This window comes from Schistocerca piceifrons, chromosome 2 (assembly GCF_021461385.2).
Source record: "Schistocerca piceifrons isolate TAMUIC-IGC-003096 chromosome 2, iqSchPice1.1, whole genome shotgun sequence".
Taxonomy (NCBI): domain Eukaryota; kingdom Metazoa; phylum Arthropoda; class Insecta; order Orthoptera; family Acrididae; genus Schistocerca; species Schistocerca piceifrons.
The window spans coordinates 611333775-611356963 of record NC_060139.1 but is presented as its reverse complement, the minus strand read 5'-3'; the positions used below and the strand labels follow the sequence as shown (position 1 = coordinate 611356963).

Here is a 23189-nt window from a genome sequence, read left to right as displayed (position 1 = left end):
ATACCGTAAAATATGGATCATATAAACGCACCTTAACCCTAGCAATATTAAGGCATTTTCCGTAACACGCATTACCAATGGGGGGACGTGGGAGGTACTTTGTGCCCGACCAAAAAAATTAAAGAAAGGCAGAATTCATTAGTTGCTGTTGAATTATATTAACAACATACCTTTTTACACTGAAGAGCCAAAGAAACTTGTACACCTGCCTAATATCGTGTACGGCCTCCGTAAGCACGCAGAAGTGCCGCAACACGATGTGGCATGGACTTGACTAAAGTCTGAAGTGCCGCTGGAGGGAATTGACATCATGAATCCTGTAGGGCTGTCCATAATTCCGTAAAAGTACGAGGGCGTGGAGATCTCTTCTGAATAGCACGTTGCAAGGTAACCCAGATATGCTCAATAATCGATGGGGAACTTGGTGGCCAGCAGAAGTGTTTAAACTCAGAAGAGTGTACCTGGAGCCACTCTGTAGCAATTCTGGACGTGTGGAGTGTCGCATGGTCCTGCTGGAATTGCCCAAGTCCGTCGGAATGCCGAATGGATATGAATGGATGCAGGTGATTAGACAGGATGCTTACGTACGTGTCACCTGTCAGATTCGTATCTAAACGTATCAGGTGTACCATATCACTCCAACTGTACACACCCCACACCATTATAGAGCCTCCACCAGCTTGAATAGTCCCCTGTTGACATGCAGGGTCCATGGATTCATGAGGTTGTCTCCATAACTGTACACGTCCATCGGCTCGATACAATTTAAAACGAGACTCGTCCGACCAGGCAACATGTTTCCAGTCATCAACAGTCCAATGTAGGTGTTGACGGGCCCACACAAGGCGTAAAGCTTTGTGTCGTGCAGTCATCAAGGGCACACGAGTGGTCCTTAGTCTCCGAAAGGCCATATCGATGATGTTTCATTGAATGGTTTGTGCGCTGACACTTGTTGATGGCCCAGCATTGAAATCTGCTGACGTTTGCAGGAGAATTGCACGGTGAACGATTCTCTTCAGTCGTCGTTGATCCCGTTCTTGCAGGACCTTTTTCCGGCCGCGGCGATGCCGGAGATTTGATGTTTTACCGGATTCCTGATATTTACGGTACACTCGTGAAATGGTCATATGGGAAAGTCCCCCTTCATAGCTACCTCAGAGATGCTATGCCCCATCGCTCATGCATCGACTATAACACCACGTTCAAACTCACTTAAATCTTGACAACCTGCCATTGTAGCAGCAGTAACCGATCTAACTGCACCAGACACTTGTCTTATACAGGCGTTGCCGACCGCAGAGCCGTATTCTGCCTGTTCACGTATCTATGTATTTGAATATACATGCCTATACTAGTTTCTTTGGCACTTCAGTGTAAGAGGTACTGATGTGCAAGTAGGTTTCAGACTCTGAAAATTCTTTTAGCACACTCTCAGCAGTATCAACTGACTATCAACAACGTGTAATGTGGACCTTATGATTACCACAAAAACTTAAAAAAAGCAAATTTCGTTCATTGTTGTTGACTTTTACTGTCATCGTACATTTTAAGGAGATGCAGATGTGTAAGTAACGCACTGAACATGGAAATACTACATGCATTCACGGAGGAAAATGGCGTCTGCTACCGAGAATTACATTTTTGGTTAAGTGTAACGAAAAAATTAAATCATATATGGAATCTGGTAGAAGGAATCATTAAAAATAATACATTTTTTCATAATCTTGAAATATAAAGTAACTGACTAGATTGCGGTATTTTCGAAAGGTAGGAATAAAGTATATCCCTCCCCCCCTTAGTACTGCGGCGGTTAACAGCGTGAAGAAAAGCAAGGGCAGTGCACGAGGGTTAGTGAGGTGTGACCTGCTGCATGCTGGCGGTGAGCAGCTTCCTGGCGTGCACCTCCTGGCCCTGCCCCATGGAGATGGCGCTGCAAGGCACCTCGAGACGGCGGGCCAGCCCCTCGATGAGCGGCGTGGGGTCGCTGCCCATGCTCAGCAGGCACACCAGCGGCGTGAGCGCGCGAGACTCCTCCAGCATCGGCTCCATCACCGTCACCACCGGGTCCGCGTACCGCTGCCCCAGTGACCCAGCCACGTACTTGCGCGACTGCGCCAGCGTGCGGTCCGGGCACCACGCGCGCACCAGCATCAGCCGCCGGAACACGTCCAGCGACTCGTAACCGTCTGGCATCACCTCCTCCTCGGGTGCCTCCTTATCGTACCACGCTCGCCAGGCTTTCTCGTTCACAGCCACCTGCACGTCAAACACCACCATGTATATGTGTGTGTGTGTGCGTGCGTGTGCGTGTGGGCACGCATGTTCACTTGCAGGTGCAGGACGCTCCCCATTATTCGGGGGAGAAAGCTTTTGACGATGTTGGCTATAGTCTGATTTAAATTACTTGATAGTTGACACTTCACGTGTTGGAAGTGTCTTCCTCCAATCAGAGCGCACAACCACGGCTGAACGGTTCGCCGTTGCCACAGCAAATGATCAGTTAACTTCCAATGCCTTGTCTGCCTTTTGTTCTTGTTGTAGTTTGATCTCGAATCCTGAGTCCGGCCCTTTTATTTCGCGTTTCATCTCTCTCTCTCTCTCTCTCTCTCTCTCTCTCTCTCTCACACACACACACACACACAGACAGACAGACAGACACACACCACACCACACACCACACACCACACACCACACACCACACACACACACACACACACACACACACACACACAAAGCGATGGTAATGAGCTATGCACATTTGTTACACACCACTAGCCAAAGACTACTGGATCCTTTCGCATAAGACGCGATTCTTATTCAGTTATCATCACAGAGATCGGCCTACAGTAGGTAAACTTCATACTACATGGTGTAAAACCGAACTTTTTGACGGCGGAAAATGATCGTTGCAAGTGGTTCTGTAGATATATCAATGTAAGAACATAATTTTAAGGTTCTCCGTGGAGCAGTGGTAATTCTTGTAATGGTACTTGAATTACGTAACCATTACGGCACCTCACCTCAGCCTCTCGATACCAGCAATATTCTACTGTGTTTCTGTAAAGTAGTTAACGTATTTCTGAGACAACATTCAGATTTGATTTCATTAATGTAGAGGTACTTTGATACATCGATATGTTTATGTTGCAATGATATTATTCTTATATGTATTCTTTCTTTTGTCACTATGATCTTTGTCGTACTTGTAACTCTGATTTTTGGGCGGTTATTAGAGAGTCAAGTCTTGGTCGTCATGTTGGAAAGACGCAAATTGTAGTCAGTTTATAAAATGTGAACTTTAACAGTGAGGAAGATATTTTCAAGTATGTTTTATATTGTGAAGTGATGTTTTGTGAGTTACGTGATATCGCAATAAAAGTAATAAAAAAGAAGTGTAACTTAAATTCGGAGTGCTGATTACTTTTTTACATCACCATTGTGCTAACTTGCGAAAGTTTAATCTTCAAGAATGGTTTATGAACCACATCTATAAAACTTTTGAATATCGCTGAATAACACCTAGGCCTCTTTGCATCCGAGCTTGGAATCATCACTACCTAGATTTTCGACGATTGGGCCATGAGTTCACAACGAGACCAGCGTGGGAAACACGAAAAGATGAGTGCCTAGTTTATCCATTATTTCATGAAATGACTTTATTAACTGTGCTCTAATGACACCAGCCACATAATATAACTTTGTTGTTGCCCGAAAATGCAATATTCAGTAGCGTGAGCAACACTACAAATCATAATTAATTTTTTACCTTTGTTGTGGTAGGGTTGTTAGTCTCAGTCTAGGTGCAAAAGGATGCGGGTGCGAGTATCACCAGATAGTAACATTTTTATTCTTTTTTAAATCTTTACCAAAATGACTAAAATTATAATTTTCAATTAATTGTTCTCTATCTAATTTTTGTATTTTTAGTCTTTTGTTGCATCCTTTTCATCGTCGTACTGACTTCATTTGCTCTTATTTTTCTTCCTATCATTATTCGTTCTTTTGGAATCTGCTCGTGTCGCCTATAACCTGTGAAAGAGTTCCATCCAGGACTGCCCATCGGTGTATATCGCGTGAGCTCACGTAGCAAAAGCGAGAAGTTGCAGTCCACTTTTAGCGCTGAAACTTAATTTTGTTCTGTCTTGAGTTTGCTCGTACAGATCAACTTTAATCGCCGTGAGCAAAGCGAGCGTGATTAATAGTTCTGCCACAGGTTGCTGACCGCCATTTTCTCGGATGCAGAGTGTAAATTTAGGGCTACAAAATGCTTTGTCTACTGCCGTTCAGTCATTGGTCATTTAAAATCAACTGTGGTCAGAGCATCTCGCGTTGCCGCCATACCTGATTGCAGCAGCTACCAACATTGCTCCGCATTGCATGAACAGCATGTCAGCACTTGTGAAGTGATCCGATACGTGTTTGCGTATTGCCTTTAACCCAGCAGTTGCTGATGTGGCAACACTGCAGCGCCAAGTGACAGACGTCGACTATCAAGTAATTTTAAACAGACTATAGACTGACTAGGCTTGTCCACGAAAAGTTGACCATTCGTGGGGTGGCTGTCGGGAACGGCAAGAGGCGTGCCGTGTTCCGTATGAAGGCTGTCGATGGAGCTATGAGAAGCAGTGCTGAAATTAGTATAGGGGATTCCGTTAACACAACCTTGGTTCGCTACCAGACCACTTGGAGTACTGCACATTTATCAGTACATCATGTCGTTTTTTTTTTTTTTTTTTTGTGGTCGCGCGTGGTAGCCGAACAGTCTGAGGAGCTTTGTTACGGCCCACGCGGCTCGCCCCGTCGGAGGTTCGAGTCCTCCCTCGGGCATGGGTGTGTGTGTGTGTGTTGCCCTTAGCGTAAGTTAGTTTAAGTTAGGCTAGATAGTGTGTAAGCTTAGAGACCGATGACCTCTGCAGTTTGGTCCCATAAGACCTTACCACAAATTTTCAATTTTTCTTTTTTGGTGATTTCAAGTCTTCGACATTTTAAGGTATTATTTTCTATTTTCGACACAATCACTTTATGATACAATCATAACCAGTTTCGGCCTTCATGGGTCATCTTCAGATGCTATGGACGGCATTTGATGAACAAGTTTTCATGCATTGTCAACTCACTTGTTCATCAAATGCCGCCCATAGCATCTGAAGATGGCCTTCGAAGGCGGAAACCGGTTACGACAGTATCATAAAAGAAAAAAAATCCGCAAACGGGCTGTCGGTTCTTCAGTATTTGTTTTGATTTCTTTCAAAACAGAATTTGGTTCTACAGCGATGTGTTTCTGATTACATCGTATATGTATCGCACTCTCTCCACTGTATTGTGAATATGTTACTATATTCTGACTGATTTTTGCTCGCTGGCCGCGGTGGTCTCGCGGTTCTAGGCGCGCAGTCCGGAACCGTGCGACTGATACGGTCGCAGGTTCGAATCCTGCCTCGGGCATGGATGTGTGTGGTGTCCTTAGGTTAGTTAGGTTTAAGTAGTTCTAAGTTCTAGGGGACTGATGACCACAGCAGTTGAGTCCCATAGTGCTCGGAGCCATTTGAACCATTTTTTTTTGGATTTTTGCTCACAGCCTTAATGTTGGGCGGAGTAAATGATTCCATATTTGTTTTTGTATCTTATAAAACAGAAACTGCTTTCACTACATTGCGTTCTGTGAACATTTGTTCCTGCCTAACAGACCAACTGTGCGATTGGATTGAATAGTTTCCAGCAAGCAGAATACAGTATGTCATTCTAAGTGGAGAGAAACCATCTGACGTAGTGTTACAGGCCCATTAAGTTTCAAAATATATATAAATGATATAGCGCACAACATTGTGAGGTTCCAAGAAGCTTTTTGTAAATGATACTGTTGTATAGAGAGAAATCGCAACGCTAGAAAATTTTAGCGAAATGTAAGAAGATCCGGAGAGGATCGACACTTCGTGAGCGAGTGTCAATTGACCCTCAACGTAAACAAACATGTATGTGGTGTCTGTTCTTTCGGCCAAGTCCAAAAGAACAGCCACCATTGTGATCATGCAGCCACTATCAATCAAGACACAAGAGAATTAAAGACATTAGTTGCCAGTTGGCACTGATTTAAATCAATGTGAAAAGTTGAAAACTTGTGCTGGACCGGGTCTCCTGCTTATTAGACAAATGCGCTGACCACTGCGGCATCCGGTCACCGTGGTCATCGCAGCTGTACTGATTACCCTAGTACGCCTCCCACACATTCAACTTATCCACACACTATTGATATAGTGCCTCTTGCCCATTATTCTCATTGTTCGCTGCATTTCTCCGGTTTCCGCAAGATATCGAGCGTAGTGTGCATCTTCACTCAAGGGAGCACTGGCCATCGTCGCCCTAATGATATATGTGGTGTCCGTTATTTCGAATTCGAATCTTGGACTGACACAAATTTTCAGCTTTCCCCGCTGATTTAAATCAATGTCCACTGGCAGCTAACATCTTTAATTCCTTTGTGTCTTGATAAACGAATATAAGTTATTGCGTATACGTTTATAGAAAGGACTGTTATTGTATAAACACATGATTGCTGCACAATCACTGGAAGGAGTTATTTCCATAAAATATCTAGCAGTGTGCGTACAGAGGAAATTAAAGAAGAACGACCACGTAAAACTAATCGCAGGAAAGACAGACGCTAGACAAGATTCACTGGAAGAATTCTCAGGAAATGTAGTCCGTATCAAGAAAGGAGGTGGCTTACAAAAGTATAGGTCGACCACTACTTGAAAATTGGTCATCAGTATGGGATTCATGCCAGACAGGATTGACAGACGAAACAGAAAAGTTTCTACTGTCATATTTCTTTAGGAGGCATGACACCCGCTCCTCTCACCCTCGCCCTTTTTTCCAACTCGATCGGCCTGCTCCCTCTGGTGTATGTCGTCAGGCGCATTCTTTAATGTATGTGACGATGTTATCCACGTTCTACCTACAAGGGTCTGAACGTCCTAGAGTTATTTCTACATACACTGTAATTTGAAAGTGATCATTGAGCACTGGGGCGGTCTAGTTAGGCCTCAAAATTCGTGATTTTATTTCATATGCCTTCTGAAGCAACAACAACTTACGACTGATCATATACTGAATCATACTGATCCTCATCTCAAAAACAAAGGCACAGTAACTAACAGGAACCCGAAGCACCTATATGTAAATCAATAAAAACAAATAGTGAGGGGTACAGAAAGTGGTGACGAAGTAGGCGTTGTCTGCACCAAGAGAGACGCTGACTACATAAAAAAATTTTCATCATTCGGACCAGAGCCTCGAGAGTGTACAGACAGGACGATGTATCTCAGTGAATTATGTATGTTTGCATTCGCATCACCTATTTATTTAGCGTCTAGTAACTGTGCTGTATGTGTATTCGAAGGTATTGTTGATTGATTAAGATTCAGTTTTAAAAGCAAGGTCACGTATTAGATAGCTGTGCGTTTATGCGTTATTCTGTTAATTTATTTATGTATTCGCTAAATGTCATATGTAAACATGAGAGTTTATTGTGAGGTAGAGTGAAGGGCGAGAGAAACTGGTACACCTGCAGAAGTGCCGGAACACGACCTGGCATGAACTCGACTAATGTCTGAAGTATTTCTGGATGGAACTGACACCATGAATCCTCCAGGACTGTCCGTAAGCCGACCGGGGTGGCCGAGCGGTTCTAGGCGCTACAGTCTGGAACCGCGCGACCGCTACGGTCGCAGGTTCGAATACTGCCTCGGGAATGGGTGTGTGTGATGTCCTTAGGTTGGTTAGGTTTAAGTAGTTCTAAGTTCTAGGGGACTGATGACCTCAGAAGTTAAGTCACATAGTGCTCAGAGCCATTTGAACCATTTTTGACTGTCCGTAAATCCATAAGAGTACGAGGGGGTGGAGATCTCTTCTGAACAGCACGTTGCAAGGTATCCCACATGTGATCAATGATGTTCATGTTTGGGGAGTTTGGTGGCCAGCGGAAGTGTTTAAACTCAGAAGAGTGTACCTAGAGTCACTCTGTAGCAATTCTGGACGTGTGGAGTGTCGCATTGTGCTGCTGGAATTTCCCAAGTCCGTCGGTATGCACAATGTACATGAATGTATGCAGGTGATCAGACAGGATGCTTACGTACGTGTCACAGTCGTATCTAGACATAGCTGCGGTCCCATATCATTCCAACTGCACACGCCCCACACCATTACAGAGCCTCCACCAGCTTGAACAGTACCCTGCTGACATGCAGGATCCATTGATTCCATACCCGTACACGTCCATCCGCTCGATACAATTTGAAACGAGGCTCGTCCGACCAGGCAACATGTTTCCAGTCATCAACAGTCCAATGTCGGCGTTGACGTGCCCAAATGAGGCATAAAGCTTTGTATCGAGCAGTCACCAAGGGCACACCAGTGGTCCTTCGCCTCCGAAATTCTAAGTCCATATCGGTGATATTTCGTTGAATGGTTCGCGCACTGACACTTGTTGATGGCCCAGCATTGAAATCTGCAGCAATAGGCGGAAGGGCTACACTTCTGTCAAGTTGACCTATTCTCTTCGGTCGTCATTGGTCCCGTTCTTGCAGGATCTTTTTCTGGCCGCAGCGATGTCGGAGACTTGATGTTTTACCGGATTCCTGATTTTCACGGCACAATCATGAAATGGTCGTATGGGAAAGTCCCCACTTTATCGCCATCTCGTAGATGCTGTGATCCTTCGCTCGTGTGCCGACTATAACAACACGTTCAAACTCAATTAAATCTTGACAACCTGCCATTGTAACAGCAATAACCCATCGAACAAGTGCGCCAGATAGTTGTCGTATATAGGCGTTGCCGACCGCAGCGCCGTATTCTGCCTACTTACATATATCTGCATTTGGATACACATGTCCATACCAATTTCTTTGACGCTTCAGTGTACATTAAGTTTGATTATTCTTAGGATTAATGCCCTGGGTTATGTAAGTTACATCATGAATGAGCCCTGGAGAAAATCTAAAGTACCATGTCTTTTTGGTTGGTTGCTCACCAGAAACCCCCTACCTCAAATTCTTTACAGAATCGAGCTCCTGAACTTTAGATGGTACAATGATTTAATGTTGCAGGTACATTCAGTGGTATATGTGGATACTGTCTGCAAAATGTGTTGCGAATAGAGTTAGTCGTAAAGAAGTAATAAATTAAAACGTCATGCCTGATCCTGAAATTTTACTGCAGGAACAGTGGAACTGTATAGGAGGCAGTCAAATGAAGACAATATAGATGAAAGTAAAGTATATAAAATGCCTATTGCTTCAACAGTAATCGCCGTAACTGTTATTTCATTTATCCCTCTGTGAGGCAAGACAGTCAGTACCTTCATGGAAAAATGTTTGCGGTTACCTACGGAACCAAGATTATACCCAGACGTGCACCTGTGAACCCGCCCACATGTTGCCAAGGTTACTGCAGAAGTTTCGCTGGGAAGCCCTTACACATCCTCCATACAGTCCCAGTCTCTCCCCATATGATTTCGATACTTTTGGTGTCCGGAAGAAAAGACACTGGTGGGCGTCGATTTGTTTCGGACGAACAGGTGCATGCCTGGGTACAATCATTGTTCTGTAGGCAACCGCAAACATTTTCCCATGCAGGCAATGACCGTCTTGGGTCACAGTGGGATAAATGTATTAACAGTTATGGTGATTCCTTTTGAATTAATAAACAGTACTTTTTCCATCTGTCTCGTTTTCATTTGACTGCTTACTGTAAGCGATACCCTTTCTTCCTTTCATTATTTTGTGGGAGATATTGACGAGGAAAAGTTTCTAAAACGTCTGAAATTTTATATTAAGTAATTAAGTTTACTGGATGAACACAATGTGGGTAATCTGCGCGCCGCGAGTTACATTACCTCAAGAAATAGACCAAATTTCAAACATTAAAAACTGTATGAAGTACTGAAAACAAAATTTTCGTGTCACTGTAAGCCGTTAGATACCTGCAACGGCGACCGGGTGTCTTCAGCTGTTTCGTAATACAGATATTCTGTACACACTACAATTTGAGCAGTATCTGTTGTGCTCGATTTTGTAATGCTCTGTCAAGGGGCTGTAACTATGAACCAACACAAAATCACATACTTCGGCTTAAAAATTGTCTCGGGCTTGTTCAGTGTGTATTATGTCATCAGATAGATTGAACTGCAAAACGCTTATCAACGTCCTTGTCTATTCGAATAAAATTTCGGAATCTTGCAGTATTTTTGTTGGTCACCATGTCTGATACTAGACATAATCCAAAAACCGAGAAGACCAGGCAAGAGAAATAACCACATAGAACTGATCTCATGAAAGGCAGATGCCGGACTAAGACTCATTGGATGAATCCTCAAGCAAATGTTTTCCATCCACGAAAGAGGTTAGCTAGAAGAAACAGAGCAAATCCAAACAGGAGGAGCGCGCTCCGTCACAGGTTCGTTTGAGTGCGAAAATATCATGGAGATTCTCATTTGTGCATCACGGAATGGTTTACAGTTTAAATTCAGACAGCGCACGGTTCCAGGAGAGCCAGCGAATGTATTGCCTCATCTTAAGTATATCTCGTGGAAACACCATGTAAGTAAAAATTAGAGAAATTCGAGTTCATATAGAGCAGTGGTCGACAAATTGCGGCCGTCGGGCCGCTTGCAGCCCGAATCAAGTATTCGTGTGGCCCGCGATTCTCAGCCGTATGCATCTGACAACTAACAGCCGAATCCAAAACGTCAATTACCGTTAAGAAATGTAGTTTTCATGCTTAGTAACAAAAAAATACTTACACAGCCAGTTACGATTTTAAGATGTGCTTAATTTTAATCGAAGTTGAAGAATTCGTCCATGAGCAAAGTAAAGTTGGCCGCTTAACTCAGGGGTATAGGGGTCAAGTAGCGCGGCTACTGTTGTGTTAAGCGGGAAACGTTTACTGTTTTGTCTTCCAGTACCGATAACTCACGTGTGCGAGCGTCTCGTAGCGATCAGCTGCTACGGTATGAATTTTGACACGGAAGTAACATGGATTTGTGAATGCGTGTTACAGAGACGATCATCTTCAAATGTGGTACTTACTTGCAGCGAAGAACATTACATTAAAGATCGTATAATACAGTGCAGTGAGTAGAAGAACATTGACAGTCAAATAGTTCAAATGGCTCTTAGCACTATGGGACTTAACATCTGACGTCATCAGTCCCCTAGAACTTAAACCTAACTAACCTAAGGAAATCACACACACCCATTCCGCCGGCCGAAGTGGCCGTGCGGTTAAAGGCGCTGCAGTCTGGAACCGCAGGACCGCTACGGTCGCAGGTTCGAATCCTGCCTCGGGCATGGATGTTTGTGATGTCCTTAGGTTAGTTAGGTTTAACTAGTTCTAATTTCTAGGGGACTAATGACCTCAGCAGTTGAGACCCATAGTGCTCAGAGCCATTTGAACCACACCCATTCCCGAGGCAGTATTCGAACCTGCGACCGTAGTAGTCGCGCGGTTCCAGACTGAAGCGCCTAGAACCGCTCGGCCACCGCGGCCGGCGACAGTCAAATCACATGTCATAGTGAGTCATATTGAATAATGTTTGGAACATAAGTAGAGTTAGTTTTATTAACCAATCAACCATCCGTTCACACTGACAACACAAGACGTAGTTAGGCAAAGCTGTGCTACGACTTTGGGGTCGCTGAGGGTGCAACGATCTGAAATAGGGAACAGCTGACTTGAAGTGGTCTGAATGGTACCGATTTTTAACGATCACTGCATGGGGGCCAGCTGCCAACTTATCGCGTCCTTACCACAACTAATCTACAGGACGCTCGCAACTTACTGATTTGTCTAGCTTGTTGTTGTTGTTGTTGTGGTCTTCAGTCCTGAGACTGGTTTGATGCAGCTCTCCATGCTACTCTATTCTGTGCAAGCTTCTTCATCTCCCAGTACCTACTGCAGCCTACATCCTTCTGAATCTGCTTAATGTATACATCTCTTGGTCTCCCTCTACCATTTTTACCATCCACGCTGCCCTCCAATACTAAATTGGTGATCCCTCGATGTCTCAGAACATGTCCTACCAACCGATCCTTTCTTCTAGTCAAGTTGTGCCACAAGCTCCTCTTCTCCACAATTCTATTCAATACCTCCTCGTTGTCAGGAGAAAGAAAACTGGCGTTCTACGGATCGGAGCGTGGAATGTCAGATCCCTTAATCGGGCAGGTAGGTTAGAAAATTTAAAAAGGGAAATGTATAGGTTAAAGTTAGATATGGTGGGAATCAGTGAAGTTCGGTGGCAGGAGGAACAAGACTTTTGGTCAGGTGAATATAGGGTTATAAATACAAAATCAAATAGGGGTAATGCAGGAGTAGGTTTAATAATGAATAAAAAAATAGGAGTGCGGGTAAGCTACTACAAACAGCATAGTGAACGCATTATTGTGGCCAAGATAGATACGAAGCCCATGCCTACTACAGTAGTAAAAGTATATATGCCAACTAGCTCTGCAAATGATGAAGAAATTGACGAAATGTTTGATGAGATAAAAGAAATTATTGAGGTAGTGAAGGGAGACGAAACTTTAATAGTCATGGGTGACTGCAATTCGAGAGTAGGAAAAGGGAGAGAAGGAAACATAGTGGGTGAATATGGATTGGGGGAGAGAAATGAAAGAGGAAGCCGTCTGGTAGAATTTTGCATAGAGCATAACTTAATCATAGCTAACACTTGGTTCAAGAATCATAAAAGAAGGTTGTATACATGGAAGAAGCCTGGAGATACTAACAGGTTTCAAATAGATTATATAATGGTAAGACAGAGATTTAGGAACCAGGTTTTAAATTGTAAGGCATTTCCAGGGGCAGATGTGGATTCTGACCACAATCTATTGGTTATGAACATTAGATTAAAACTGAAGAAACTGTAAAAAGGTGGGAGTTTAAGGAGATGGGACCTGGATAAACTGACTAAACCAGAGGTTGTACAGAGTTTCAGGGAGAGCATAAGGGAACAATTGACAGGAATGGGGGATAGAAATACAGCAGAAGAAGAATGGGTAGCTCTGAGCGATGAAGTAGTGAAGGCAGCAGAGGATCAAGTAGGTAAAGAGACGAGGGCTAGTAGAAATCCTTGGGTAACAGAAGAAATATTGAATTTAATTGATGAAAGGAGAAAATATAAAAACGCAGTAAATGAAGCAGGCAAAAAGGAATACAAGCGTCTCAAAAATGAGATCGACAGGAACTGCAAAATGGCTAAGCAGGGATGGCTAGAGGACAAATGTAAGGATGTAGAGGCTTATATCACGAGAAAAGAGAACCACTTGCGTGAATATCAAGAGCTCAGATGGAAACCCAGTTCTAAGCAAAGAAGGGAAAGCAGAGAGGTGGAAGGAGTATATAGAGGGTCTATACAGGGGCGATGCACTTGAGGACAATGTTATGGAAATGGAAGAGGAGGTAGATGAAGATGAAATGGGAGATATGATACTGCGTGAAGAGTTTGACGGAGCACTAAAAGACCTGAGTCGAAACAAGGCCCCTGGAGTAGACAACATTCGATTAGAACTACTGACAGCCTTGGGAGAGCCAGGCCTAACAAAACTCTACCATTTGGTGAGCAAGATGTATGAGACAGGCGAAATTCCCTCAGACTTCAAGAAGAATATAATAATTCCAATTCCAAAGAAAGCAGGTGTTGACAGATGTGAAAATTACCGAACTATCAGTTTAATAAGTCACAGCTGCAAAATACTAACGCGAATTCTTTACAGACGAATGGAAAAACTGGTAGAAGCTGACCTCGGGGAAGATCAGTTTGGATTCCGTAGAAATGTTGGAACACGGGAGGCAACACTGACCCTACGACTTATCTTAGAAGAAAGATTAAGGAAAGGCAAATCTACGTTTCTAGCATTTGTAGACTTAGAGAAAGCTTTCGACAATGTTGACTGGAATACTCTCTTTCAAATTCTGAAGGTGGCAGGGGTAAAATACAGGGAGCGAAAGACTATTTACAATTTGTACAGAAACCAGATGGCAGTTATAAGAGTCGAGGGGTATGAAAGGGAAGCGGTGGTTGGGAAGGGAGTGAGACAGGGTTGTAGCCTCTCCCCGATGTCATCCAATCTGTATATTGAGCAAGCACTGAAGGAAACCAAAGAAAAGTTCGGAGTAGGTATTAAAATCCATGGAGAAGAAATAAAAGCTTTGAGGTTTGCCGATGACATTGTAATTCTGTCAGAGACAGTAAAGGACTCGGAAGAGCAGTTGAACGGAATGGACAGTGTCTGGAAGGGAGGGTATAAGATGAACATCAACAAAAGCAAAACGAGGATAATGGAATGTAGTCGAATTAAATCGGGTGATGCCAAGGGAATTAGATTAGGTAATGCGGCACTTGAAGTAGTAAAGGAGTTTTGCTATTTGGGGAGCAAAATAACTGATGATGGTCGAAGTAGAGAGGATATAAAATGTAGACTGGCAATGGCAAGGAAAGCGTTTCTGAAGAAGAGAAGTTTGTTAACATCGAGTGTAGATTTATGTGTCAGGAAGTCGTTTCTGAAACTATTTGTATGGAGTGTAGCCATGTATGGAAGTGAAACATGGACGATAAATAGTTTAGACAAGAAGAGAATAGAAGCTTTCGAAATATGGTGCTACAGAAGAATGCTGAAGATTAGATGGGTAGATCACATAACTAATGACGTATTGAATAGAATTGGGGAGAAGAGAAGTTTGTGGCACAACTTGACTAGAAGAAGGGATCGGTTGGTAGGACATGTTCTGAGGCATCAAGGGATCACCAATTTGGTACTGGAGGGCAGCGTGGAGGGTAAAAATCGTAGAGGGAGACCAAGAGATGAATACACTAAGCAGATTCGGAAGGATGTAGGCTGCAGTAGGTATCGGGAGATGAAGAAGCTTGCACAGGATAGAGTAGCATGGAGAGCTGCATCAAACCAGTCTCTGGACTGAAGACCACAACAACAACAACAACCTCCTAATCTGATTCCCCCAGCTTCACCCAACTTCATTCTACTACATTCCATTATCCTCGTTTTGCTTTTGTTGATGTTCATCTTATACCCTCCTTTCAAGACACTGTCCATTCCGTTCAACTGCTCTTCCAAGTCCTTTGCTGTTTCTGGCAGAATTACAATATCATCGGCGAACCCCAAAGTTTTTATTTCTTCTCCATGGATTTTAATACCTACTCCGAACTTTTCTTTTGTTCTCTTTATTGCTTACTCCATATACAGATTGAATGACATCGGGGAGAGGCTACAACCCTGTCTCACTCCCTTCCCAACCACTGCTTCCCTTTCATACCCCTCGACTCTTTATAACTGCCATCTGGTTTCTGTATTTTACCCCTGCCACCTTCAGAATTTGAAAGAGTGTATTCCAATCAACATTGTCAAAAGCTTTCTCTAAATCTACAAATGCTAGAAACGTAGGTTTGCCTTTCCTTAATCTTTCTTCTAAGATAAGTCGTAGGGTCAGTATTGCCTCACGTGTGCCAACATTTCTACGGAATCCAAACTGATCTTCCCCGAGGTCGGCTTCTATCAGTTTTTCCATTCGTCTGTAAAGAATTCACTTTAGTATTTTGAAGCTGTGACTTGTTAAGCTGATAGTTCGGTAATTTTCACATCTGTCAACACCTGCTTTCTTTGGGATTGGAATTATTATATTCTTCTTGAAGTCTGAGGGAATTTCGCCTGTCTCATACATCTTGCTCACCAGATAGCTTAACAATTAATAATAAGATTGGTACACATGCGTCCCGAGGTGTATTCCCTCAATGGGCTCTCCAGCAAAAAGCTTTGACGATCACTGGTATAGAGGCTTACCAACAATTATTGTTGCCGCACATCATTCACAGCGATAACAGGAAAGTGGGGAAGTGGCGGTGCTACAGAAATATCCTCTGCCACACACCATCAGATGGTTTGCAGAGTATAGATGTAAATGTAGGATGTACACTCCTGGAAATGGAAAAAAGAACACATTGACACCGGTGTGTCAGACCCACCATACTTGCTCCGGACACTGCGAGAGGGCTGTACAAGCAATGATCACACGCACGGCACAGCGGACACACCAGGAACCGCGGTGTTGGCCGTCGAATGGCGCTAGCTGCGCAGCATTTGTGCACCGCCGCCGTCAGTGTCAGCCAGTTTGCCGTGCCATACGGAGCTCCATCGCAGTCTTTAACACTGGTAGCATGCCGCGACAGCGTGGACGTGAACCGTATGTGCAGTTGACGGACTTTGAGCGAGGGCGTATAGTGGGCATGCGGGAGGCCGGGTGGACGTACCGCCGAATTGCTCAACACGTGGGACGTGAGGTCTCCACAGTACATCGATGTTGTCGCCAGTGGTCGGCGGAAGGTGCACGTGCCCGTCGACCTGGGACCGGACCGCAGCGACGCACGGATGCACGCCAAGACCGTAGGATCCTACGCAGTGCCGTAGGGGACCGCACCGCCACTTCTCAGCAAATTAGGGACACTGTTGCTCCTGGGGTATCGGCGAGGACCATTCGCAACCGTCTCCATGAAGCTGGGCTACGGTCCCGCACACCGTTAGGCCGTCTTCCGCTCACGCCCCAACATCGTGCAGCCCGCCTCCAGTGGTGTCGCGACAGGCGTGAATGGAGGGACGAATGGAGACGTGTCGTCTTCAGCGATGAGAGTCGCTTCTGCCTTGGTGCCAATGATGGTCGTATGCGTGTTTGGCGCCGTGCAGGTGAGCGCCACAATCAGGACTGCATACGACCGAGGCACACAGGGCCAACACCCGGCATCATGGTGTGGGGAGCGATCTCCTACACTGGCCGTACACCACTGGTGATCGTCGAGGGGACACTGAATAGTGCACGGTACATCCAAACCGTCATCGAACCCATCGTTCCACCATTCCTAGACCGGCAAGGGAACTTGCTGTTCCAACAGGACAATGCACGTCCGCATGTATCCCGTGCCACCCAACGTGCTCTAGAAGGTGTAAGTCAACTACCCTGGCCAGCAAGATCTCCGGATCTGTCTCCCATTGAGCATGTTTGGGACTGGATGAAGCGTCGTCTCACGCGGTCTGCACGTCCAGCACGAACGCTGGTCCAACTGAGGCGCCAGGTGGAAATGGCATGGCAAGCCGTTCCACAGGACTACATCCAGCATCTCTACGATCGTCTCCATGGGAGAATAGCAGCCTGCATTGCTGCGAAAGGTGGATATACACTGTACTAGTGCCGACATTGTGCATGCTCTGTTGCCTGTGTCTATGTGCCTGTGGTTCTGTCAGTGTGATCATGTGATGTATCTGACCCCAGGAATGTGTCAATAAAGTTTCCCCTTCCTGGGACAATGAATTCACGGTGTTCTTATTTCAATTTCCAGGAGTGTAGTTATAATTTTCACCAACTGTGCTTGGTGGAGACCTATTATTTTCACTGATGATTTGCATATACAGTATCAAATTGCTTGCCTTCGGAGTATCGTCTGAGTTATGCAACTGGATTCGCGATTTCGTGTCAGTCACTGTTAGTAGCAATCGATGGAAAGTCGTCGAGTAAAACAGAAGTGATATCTGGCGTTCCCCAAGGAAGTGTTATAGGACCTCTGCTGTTCCATATCTACTCGTATATAAACGATTTAAGAGCCATCTGAGCAGACTTCTTAAATTGTTTGCAGATGATGCTGTCGTTCACCGTCTTGTCTGGTAAAGTCATCAGAAGATCAAAACTAATTGAAAAATGATTTAGACGAGATATCTGTATGGTGCGCAATTGACTCTAAATAAGAAAAAGTTTAAAGTTATCCATGTGAACACCAAAAGAATACATTAAATTTCGGTTACACAATGAATCACACAAATCTAAAGTCTCTCAAATCAACTAAACACCTAGCAATTACAGTTATGAACAAATCAAACTGGAGAAATCACATTAGATAATGTTGTGCGGAAGGCGAACCAAAGACTGCGTTTTATTGGTAGAACTCTTAGAAGAAGCAAAATGTCCACTAAAGAGACTGCCTATACTACGTTTGTCCGTCCTCTGCTCGAGTACTGCTGTGAGGTATGGAATCCTTACCAGAAAGGATTGACGGAGGGCATGAAAAAGTCCAAAGAAGTGGAGCTCGTCTTGTATTATCGCGTAATAGGGGAGAGAATGTCACGGATATGACACGCGAGCTGGGGTAGCAATTATTAAAACAAAGGCGTTTCTCGTTATTGCGAAATAGTTTCACAAAATTTCAGCCACCCATTTTCTCCTGAGAATGTGAAAACATTATGTTGACGCCAACCTTCATAGGGAGAAATGACCGTCGTAATAAAATAAGAGAAATCAAAGCACATACGGAAAGATTTAAATGTTCATTTCTCCTGCGCGCTGTTCGAGTGTGGAACGATAGGGAATAGTCTGAGGGTGGTGCAGTGCCAGCAGACCAGTCATGTAGATGCAGATGCAAATGCCCTCCAGCCCACACAAAATAAGCCATGATACTACAGATAAACAACAGCTGAATGTCTGCTTGTTAACAAAAATGGACCAGAAGAGAAGTTGAATTACTTCAAATGAGGAGCTACAGCAGTTTCAATAGCACCCAAACCTCCAGATGTCAGACACTCATATAGGTACCAAACGCTGTCTGTCGATAGAGTATCAACCAAAACTCCGATTTAGTTCACGCTGTGTGCTGTCGTCCAATAGAACATGCGTAAACGGTAATTAAAAGTGACACCAGAACTACGGAGTATACGAAAAGCCTATCTGTGAGCAATTGTTTCAAAGATCTCGCGTAGGTGAGATGGTAGAGCGTTAGATCCACGTTCCGAAGGGTCCGTGTTGAAACCCCACTGGTTATAGTTTTTTATAACTGTTTACGCGTGGAACTGTTATACGGGAGAACATTTTTCTGATAAGTAAAAGAACTTTACGGAGTTTGTAGCAATGTTCTTTTGGCAGTCCGCTTTTGCTTCGTTAGTTGAAAGTAGCAAACCTGAAGAGTACATTTGTATAGGCATGTCCGACAGAACACCACACCTTTCTATACAAGTGTTTGTCACTTTCAACTAACGAAACGAAAGTAAACTACCAAAACAACATTGCTACAAATTCCGAAAAGTCCTTCTACATGTCGGGAATATGTTCTCGCATATAACAGTTTCACGCGTAAACAGTTAAAAAAATGTTCAAATGTGTGTGAAATCCAATGGGACTGCTAAGGTCATCAGTCCCTAAGCTTACACACTACTTAACCTAAATTATCCTAAGGACAAACACACACACACCCATGCCCGGGGGAGGACTCGAACCTCCGCCGGGACCAGCCGCACAGTCCATGACTGTAGCGCCTAAGACCGCTCGGCTAATCCCGCGCGGTAAATAGTTAAAAAAAAGTGTAACCAGTGATGTTTCAGCATGGCACCTTTGGTACGAGAATCTAAGGCTCTACTAACTGGCCTAAGCGAGATCTTTGAATTCATTGCTCACAGATATGCTCTTCGTATACCCCTTAGTTCTGGTGTTACTATTAGTTACCGTTTACGCATGTTCTACTGGATGACAACACATAGCAAGAACTAAATCGGTGTTTTGGTTGATATTCTATCGACGTACAACGTTCGGTACCGATCTGAGTGACATCTGGAGGTTCGGGTGTAAGGGTGATTCTAGTGTCGGCAGGACGTACCTGTTGCAAGATGTACTGATAATGACGAAGGTTGGACAACTGCACCAGGTTGAGCCACGCCATGTCCGTGATCCACTGGACGGGTTTGGGAGTCACGGCATTCAGATCGAGCGCCGCACCCCCTTTGATGAATGTGTTGAACTCCTCGTGCGACACGTACTCCCGCTCCATGTCTACCTTGAGCGACAGCAGCAGGGTGAACATGAACTTATGGTCCTCGTATAAGCCGCGGCACTTGTACCGGAACAGTTCGAATGTCATGTACTCTATGATGGACGCTATCCGCTTGGACGTCGCGAGGCTCTTCTCAGAGCGCTGCATGGAGATGTCAAAGCGCTCGAGGAACTGCACCAGGGACGTCTGGTACATGCAGTTGACCATGGCCATGTCGACGATCAGGAAATAGAGTACGCTGCCCCGCGTCGCCACTGGGCGGAACTCCTCACGAGCCGTGTTGATCTTGATCTCCGTCTCTGCGGCCACCGTCAGCTTCTCGCGCACCTCAGCCGCTGTGTTCTTGGTCACGTTCAGCACCTCGATCACCGTCTCGTCGTCCACCAGTGAGCCTTGCACCGTGGTTAGCTTGTACAGCAGATTTGCTTCAAGCTCCTAAAATTGGAAGAATCAATTAATTAATTTATTATTAATTTATTATTAATTAATTTATTAATTTATTTATTAATAACACACTGACGAAAATGGAAAATGTTACACCATGAACACTTTAACCGAATGCTGCCAAGGAGATGTTTCGGAATTTCTTTCCCTGTTAGATATGACGATTAAATTTTCATCCTTATACGTGGTTGTATTGTATTGTATGTACTGGGGACCTAGAAACGAAGGAGAAGCTCTGTCCCAGCTGCAGCCGCAGTGGTCCACAACCCCACGACGACTACCGCAAGCCACTTCACCCCTCCGCCGCCCCACGCCCCACACCGAACCCAGGGTTATTGTGCGGTTCGGCCCCCTATTTTTGCGTGGTAGAGTAATGGTGGTGCATGCGTACATGGAGAACTTGTTTTCGCAGCAATCGCCGACATAGGGTATCCGAGGCGGAATAAGGGGAACCAGCCTGCATTCGCCGAGGCAGATGGGAAACCGCCTAAAAACCATCCACAGACTGTCCAGCTCACCGGACCTCGACACAAGTCCGCCGGGTGGATTCGTGTCGGGGACCAGGCGCTCCTTCCTACTCCGGAAAGCCTTGTGTTAGACTGCTCGGCTAGCCGGGAGGGCTATACGTGGTTACTTCCAACACTATCAGTACAGGAAAAAGGCCATTCCTACAGGTGAAGAAAGCTGTGAGTACAAGCCGGCTACTGGCTGTGTCTACAGTTACTGACACGTTTCAAGTGGAGATCGCAACACATCACGTCCAGAGGACATGCACGTGCAGTTTATTACCATCTTTCGAACTTTGAGGAAGGTCGAATCATTGGCATGAGCATCATCACACATCGCACAAACAGTTGGCTGCAGTGGAATGACAGCAGAATGAAGGGTAATGAGACGGACTCAGGACAACAGCTTGGAAAGAAGAGTACATATGAGACCTTACAGAAGGACTGCTTCACGAGAAGATCGTAAGATTATTTGACTGACTCTGACGGATAGATGGATGACAACAGCTGAAATCGGGGAAGAGGTTACAGGCAGAGTGTCAGCACCAACCACCAGGAATAGATTACTAGAATCTCGAATTGCCGTAAGTCATTTATGGCTGACCTCGTGCCACAGACAATAAAGACTTGAATGGTGTAAGACCAGGGTCAACTAGGACAATGAGTAACTGCCTGTGGCGTTCAAATATGAGTCTCGCTTCTGTCTGTGGTGGTCAGATCGATGCCTAAGTGTCTGTAGATAATCTGGTGAAAGGTCACAGGGTGCAGTGATTCTCAAAATCCACACCATTCTCACTCCCGGAATCATGGTGTGGGGAGATACTGCATATGACAACATGAATGATTAGGTAATTGTAGCAGGAAAGCAGTATGGTCACCAACAAATTGCAAGAATAGTGAAACCTTGAATGACCAGGGTCCCAAATGGCAATTCTGGTAGGATAGCGCAAGACTCCATACTGCAGTCCACAACACAGACGCCTCGAGGAATGTATGGGTCCTGCTGAGATGTAAATGTTGGGCTACCACTGTTTCAAATTATAAGTTTTTTAAAAAAATGGGAAAAATGTGAACATCTTTTGATTTTAAATGGCAAAGTCATTCAACTCTCAAGCCTCGAAAAACAGAAGGAGTTCGCGTTCGTTTGTGCCATGATGTTTAACTAAAAGTTATTTAAAAATGTCGGGATTGAGTGTCTCCTGGCAGCTACGAAGACACTGGAACCCTATATCGCTCTATAAGTCGACATTTTTTTGACTTTACAAACAGTGAAGTCAGTAGTTTTCTAGACACATCATCTTTGCTTAATCAGTAACGGCATATACTGTTTCCGTAACATTTGGATGCTGAGTCGTAATAACTGTTTGATTAGAAAGACAATTCCTCTAAATTGAATACGTGCGGGAAAACGGGCTAACCCTCAAAGGTAAAGACTTGGAGGTAAGTGTTGCTATCTGTTGCTGGGTACGGGAACTATCAACATTGACATTGGTCTCACCTTTAAGTGATATTTAGGGATGAGACCAATGTCAGTTTTGATAGTTTATGTACCCAGCAACAGATGGCAGCAACACTTGTTTCTCAGTTTTTACATTTGTGCGTTAGTCCGTTCTTGCGCGCGTGTCTGCAATTGTTTTACTTTAAAGTAAGAACAGAAGCAAGTATTGGAGAGAGTTGTACCTAAAAGATAGGATATGTAGAAACAGATCATTTTTCTTAGTCGGTACTTCAGCCTAGTGACTGATTTTAGAATGGAGGAATGCGCGGTGGACACTGCCATAAGCAGTTGCCGCCATTACCTACAGTTTTTATTGTTGTTATCAAGCTCTACAGGTTTAAGTGCTGTATAAGTTATTTGTAATATATTGTTAATTCTTAAGTTACAGAATTTTATGGCAAGTAAAACTGTATATATTTTTGAAACTAGTTATATAACACGTGGACGGTAAAGTCTGGCTTGTTGATCGTGCACCACCTTGTACCTTGAAACAGTAGGTCTTTCACCATGGAACATGTGATATCTGCAAATTATCTGAGTTTCGTTAATGTACTAATAGTACTATTTCTCTTCAAAACGGAAATTTGTGTTAGTTTCGAAGAGCTTCAATTTTTAAATGTATTGAACTTATAAATGGTTTTCGATAACACTTGTTCTTAATTCGAGTTCGCTTACTGATACTGGTGTGTAATAGATCAATAATGCAGTTCCTAGACTATTAAATACAGCGTTAACAATATTTTCTCGACTGCAAAATTTTCATATTTCAGAAGAATATTTGTTTCTAGGCAAATATTGGTATATATGGAAAAACCTTAATTTTTCGGTGTAATTTTTGTAATTTCAGAAAAAGATTGCAGTGCATAAA

General features: G+C 44.2%; 1 protein-coding gene across 1 annotated transcript in view; it reads right to left on the bottom strand.

The window, feature by feature from the left end:
* Positions 1-23189, bottom strand: part of LOC124775662 (dynein axonemal heavy chain 8-like) — a 605208-nt gene that overhangs the window by 140021 nt on the left and 441998 nt on the right. The window contains exons 36-37 of the mRNA XM_047250489.1: positions 19700-20308; positions 1864-2256 (exon numbers count right to left, since the gene is read on the bottom strand). Of these exons, the coding sequence (XP_047106445.1) occupies positions 1864-2256; positions 19700-20308 (1002 nt within the window). The remainder of the gene's footprint in view (positions 1-1863; positions 2257-19699; positions 20309-23189) is intronic.